Source organism: Apostichopus japonicus, chromosome 8 (assembly GCF_037975245.1).
Source record: "Apostichopus japonicus isolate 1M-3 chromosome 8, ASM3797524v1, whole genome shotgun sequence".
NCBI classification, from domain to species: Eukaryota; Metazoa; Echinodermata; class Holothuroidea; order Aspidochirotida; family Stichopodidae; genus Apostichopus; species Apostichopus japonicus.
The window spans coordinates 18,342,510-18,347,862 of NC_092568.1; the positions used below are offsets into that span (position 1 = coordinate 18,342,510).

Here is a 5,353-nt window from a genome sequence, read left to right on the forward strand (position 1 = left end):
GATAGTGCAAGTTACACAGTTTGTTTCAAAGTGATCTTCAAGCAAACAATTGAGGTGATATCATACAGATGACACAAATTGTCACACAATGTGACCGAAATTTGTATATCACTCTTTTCTTTAATTTATATACTACAATTTTCTACTTTATAATTATAGTTCCATACATTATATAAAGTACAACAGAACGTTGTGCTGCAGTCGCCACATACTTAGGCCTTGGTAGCGCAGGTATCGGAACCATGGGGTCATTGGTTCGGATCCCAATTTAGCCTAATTGTTGACCTTTTCAGGTATGCCATTTTCCTAGTCACTTTTGAGTTGTTCACTTATATACTTATAGGCTAAAAGCAGATATCTTCTGGTAGCCTGCATGCAGAAACTCCGGCGCCTACCGTATACATATTTATATGCCAGAACAAAGCAAAACTGTAAGCAATGTCTAATTTTTTGGGTGGGACTAATGTAAACATGCGGGATGGGCATGAACACAAAAGATGATTCATAGATGATCATTATATACGCCATATTGAAAAAAGCAACGACAAAAAACATTCAAAGATACCGTAATACTATCGTCAATGGACGCCAATTAGGCAATACGATAGATAGTGTTTGTGCATTCCAGTTAATAGATATACTTTAGAACACAGATAAATGATGCATGTGGTAAACTTTATTGAGCTAACGGTAGTAATGTTTGCTTTAAGTCAGCGGAAAAATGAGATTAGGTTTCTTTCTTCCTTTCAATACTTTGATGTACGCGTTTCTGAAGTCAGGGCTACACCAGCCATAAATCAGAGGGTTTACTAACGAACTGACGAACAATATAAAGTCACACGCTGAAGATATCACGAACCTAGAAAAGGCGTCATAACTGCCCAATATAAAAACTACCGACTTGATTGAACTTGGCGCCCAACAAATCCCAGAAACAACAATAATCCTTGCCATAGTAACAGTGAAACGAAAGGATCTTGTAGGACTTTGCCGTTCCGGCATATGTTCCGTTGCTCTACTCCCTGTCTGTTCCGATGACGTAGTCGTCGCCGACATGGGATTACTAGGTTCATGCACCGGGCGTGAGTTGATCCGTTTCAATGCGATCGAATATATGCGTGAATAGAATGCAACGATAGCGAGGAAGAATACCAGTACCGCGAATGCTGAATACAGCTGTGCGATACTGTGGGAGCCCCCGTCTTTGTAATAGGCTTCCCCACAAATATTAACGTCTGCTACATCCGGTCTATCTACGAGGCCACCGACAACTGGCCACATTCCGGTAATCAGACAAGCTAACCAAATGCATCCAATAAAGAACTTGACGCGAGCCAAATTCATGATCTTCTTGTACTTCAACGGCCTGGATACGGCGATGTACCTGTAATGGGACGGAGAATGATGACGGAACAATGTTAAAATGAATAAGTTGAGTTAAGATACTAAGGAAGGAAGCAAACAATTTCCTTGTAAATCTTCGCACTAATTGTTCTGATATACTTGGGTGTAAGACACGAGTGGAACTCTAGTCCACATGTATCAGGTTTCCTTGTCTGCGAGATATCGCAACAGAAACGTACACTTATATTTGCTGTGTCATGGCCCCCTGCACCCTTTCGTCAGTGTCAGTCGGGTATTTTTTTTTTATTACATTGACCCGGGAATGAATTAGACCAATGCTAATAGAGATGTACATCGGCTTTGAGTACAATGTTTCAGTAAGCTGTCGTTTTTGACGAACTTATAACCGTAATAGTAAAGACTTTGCGATCTGCGGTCCCCATTACAATTTGCAAGGTCGGTAAAAATGTATAGCACTGTCAATGAATAATGGGCCGGCATATACGCGAGTAATGCCCGTGACGGTTTTAAACCCAGTCCGATCCAGGGTATAGCTTCTGAAGAGCATTTGCCCAGATAACATCACATTGACCCTCTTACCATGCTTCAACTTCCTCCATGGAGTAGTTGAAGGTTTAACCTATGATATTGAGATGAGGTTTTCCAACTAGCAATGGTGTACTATTTTGTTTCCTTCGATATAATTTTCACATCGTTAGTCACCCGAAAGCGGTAATGTGTTTCTGTTTTAATCTAGATTTGAAAAAAAAAGTAATTCCATTTTACAAAGAGCTTGAATGTTATATTTCTAATAACGTAAGATGTCAGTTAAATATGTCTCTTCTTTGAGAAGAGAGCTGGACATTCAAAAAACATAACAAAACCTTCATCCCCTAATTTATTCTTAGTACCCACATGGCAAACTTATTTCATGGAAGGCAACCTTCTGATACCATCCCTGAACGCTATTTAATTTTTTTTTTAATTTAGTCATCTTGGGTTAAGTGTAACAAATTCGCAAATTGGTGAATTGAGCGAGGTACATTAGTTGCGAGAACATGTAATCTGCGAAGATTTGTTTTTCTTGATGCATTCTCAAAATTGACCGTTCGCCAATAATATTTTGACGAGGAGGTATTACCTCCTGCTGTGATCGAACTTCATGGAGAAGTCGAAGGAAACACTAATTGGAGTAAAGGGCCGGACAGAATAATAGCCTTGTTTACACACCAGATTACTTTTTATTATACATTTTTCTCCAATACTACTACGGCTACTACTACTACTACTACTACTACTACTACTACTACTACTCAGGCGCGGATCCAGGGGGGTCCAGGGGGTCCGGACCCCCCTGTTCTTGGCCAAAAAGAAAAAAAAAGAGAAAAAAAAGAGAAAAAAAAAGAGAGAGAAAAAAAGAGAGAGGGAAAAAAATATTTAAATTAAACGCCAATTTTAAACATGTAGGACGTCAGAAGGGCGGTTATCCTTACAAGTCAGCCAGGTGTCTCTTTTCCGTCAAATGAACTGTAGTGTGCACGCGTGCTAACGTGCAAAAAATGCCTAAAAATCTCAATTTTCAGACCGAAAAGTTTCAAAATTGAGGTGGTGTTCGAATTGTTTTGGGCGGTGAGGTGGCAGAGCGGTAGGCTGCATAGGATGCGCCGACGAATTCTTCATGAGAGATCGTTTTCTGCGGTGAGAAGGCATAAAATTGTTCTCCGATCAACAATGGGCAAGGAACGTCTTACAGCTCTTGTTCTCATGAACACGTATTATAACACTCCTATCGACACTGACGAAGTGGTCCGAAAGTTCATTGAGAAACATCCACGGCGTTTGTTCTCTCCATACTACCATGAATAGATCATCAATAAAACTAGCTAACTCGTACTGATGCAGATACATTTCGAGTGAGTTTTTGTAGGTGCTTTGAATGGCTAAATTGAAGGGGGTTCCCTGTTGTACTTAAATATCCAAGAATTTCACAACGGATAGAGGGAAACCCACTCCCCTTAGACCCTAGGATCACTGGAGGCCAAACCCCTCACCCTTCCAGAATCCTGGATCCGGCCCTGCATCAAACAGTGGTGACGGAACGGGAGGGGAATTGGTGGCTAAAGGCATTATGATTTTTGTATCATCTCAATTCATCTGATATGTATTACCATATTTCATAGATTGTTTTTTTCTCATCAATTGAGAAATTGCAGACATAAGATCCATATTTTCAGGCTAGGTACATGCAGCTTAGAATACTCGGGAAGTGCCGTTTCCGGCCATCTGGGGGGGTTTGTAAAGCCAAAACTTTTCTGGTACGCTCCGCGCCAACCGATGGTGGCGCTCCGCTTAGATAGTCTTTCGATCAGGCGCGGCTGGACCAGTCAGACCCCCCCTGTCTAAAATCCTGCATCCGCCCCTGCTACTACTACTACTACTACAACTACTACTACTACTGCCACTGCCACTGCCGCTGCCACTACCACTACCACTACTAACGATACCACTACCACTACTACTACTGCTACTACTGCTACTACTACTACTACTACTACTGCTACTGCCACTACCACTACTACTGATACCACTACCAATACTACTACTACTAGTACTGCTACTACTGCTACTACTTCTACCACCACTATCACTACTATTACTACTACTACTACTACTACTGCTACTGCCACTGCCACTGCCACTACCACTACCACTACTACTGATACCACTACTACTGATACCACTACTACCACTACCACTACCACTACCACTACTACTACTGCTACTACTACTACTACTACGACTATACTAAGACTACAACTACGGGTCCGCATAGTTATAAATGGTAGAGGTAATATCGAACTTCTGTCTGTAATTACATAGCATACTATGGATCGATAATTATTCTTTAAATTGCCTGGATGGACAGATCCGACTTTTAAAGAATGTTGGGTAAATATTTTATCCAGCATAAATATTAGTATTTTACCAAATGTGGGTAAAGTTTTGCCTCCAAACAAGTATAAATTACGATGGTCCAAGCAATTTAATTGCCAAACAATATAATAATAAACTGGTCAAAAGTGGCTACATTTCACTTCATTGGAGGCAAAACATTAACCCAAAACATTGATACATACATACATTACCCAAGGTGGGTAAAATATTAACCCTGGTAACATATTTAGAGTGACCTGTAATTAACTCTTTTCGATCGAATATTTAGTCTGTTGCTCAATTAGGATAGCGATAACATATATCTACGGTGGGGTTTTAAAGTGATTCCTTATTTTCCCAGCCCTGACGAGAGGGGATGGGGTCAAGGGGGTACAGCCTTGAGCCCGGAGTCAATAAGGGTTCCCGGGAAAAGATGTGTTAAAGAAAAAATCTCATTAACGAAAAAACCTTGAATACAAAAAGAAGACTTCCAGAGGGGGGCCCGGTGACATCAATCCCTACTATATGCCCATGTCCTTACCTATCTATTGCGATAAATACCAGATGCAGCATCGAGACTCCACAAAAGAGTAGAAGTGGTAGGAAGAAGATGTACCTAGTGGAGGAGTAGCAGGTAAATGGACTGACGATGAGGCGATTGGCGACATTCAATGGGATCGCGACCATCCCCGTCAAAAGATCTGCGAAAGCCAGGCTGACCAGAAAGTGATTGGCAGGTTTCCGGTGGATTCGGTGATCCCCAAAGAAGGCAAGGACGACCAATAAATTACTTAAAACGATACCAAGGCACAGTGGGAAGAAGGCAGCCAGGTAACAGAATAAACCAAACGTTGTCACTTTCAGAGACAGGATACTCGTTTCTCCATCTTCCGTGACGGGTTGGGTCAAAGGGATCCCAGTTATTAACACATTTGCGTTTTCTTGCATGTCGGAGGTTTATCAGCACCTCACTGGTCACGAGCATCAACTATAGACACTGACGCTTTCCTCTTTAAGCATATGACTACTATCCTTCTAGTGGTATTCCCAGTGGTGATGTAACTTGACTGGCTGC

At 41.4% G+C, this 5,353-nt stretch overlaps 1 protein-coding gene across 1 annotated transcript; it reads right to left on the reverse strand.

Moving 5' to 3' along the window:
• Positions 1 to 623: 623 nt before the first annotated feature.
• LOC139970854 (alpha-2A adrenergic receptor-like) lies at positions 624 to 5,353 on the reverse strand. The gene is made up of 2 exons (XM_071976895.1): positions 4,820 to 5,353; positions 624 to 1,384 (listed from the first exon to the last, which is right to left on the reverse strand). Exons 1-2 carry the CDS (start codon positions 5,224 to 5,226, stop codon positions 706 to 708), a joined length of 1,086 nt encoding a protein of 361 aa, XP_071832996.1. The 5' UTR covers positions 5,227 to 5,353; the 3' UTR covers positions 624 to 705.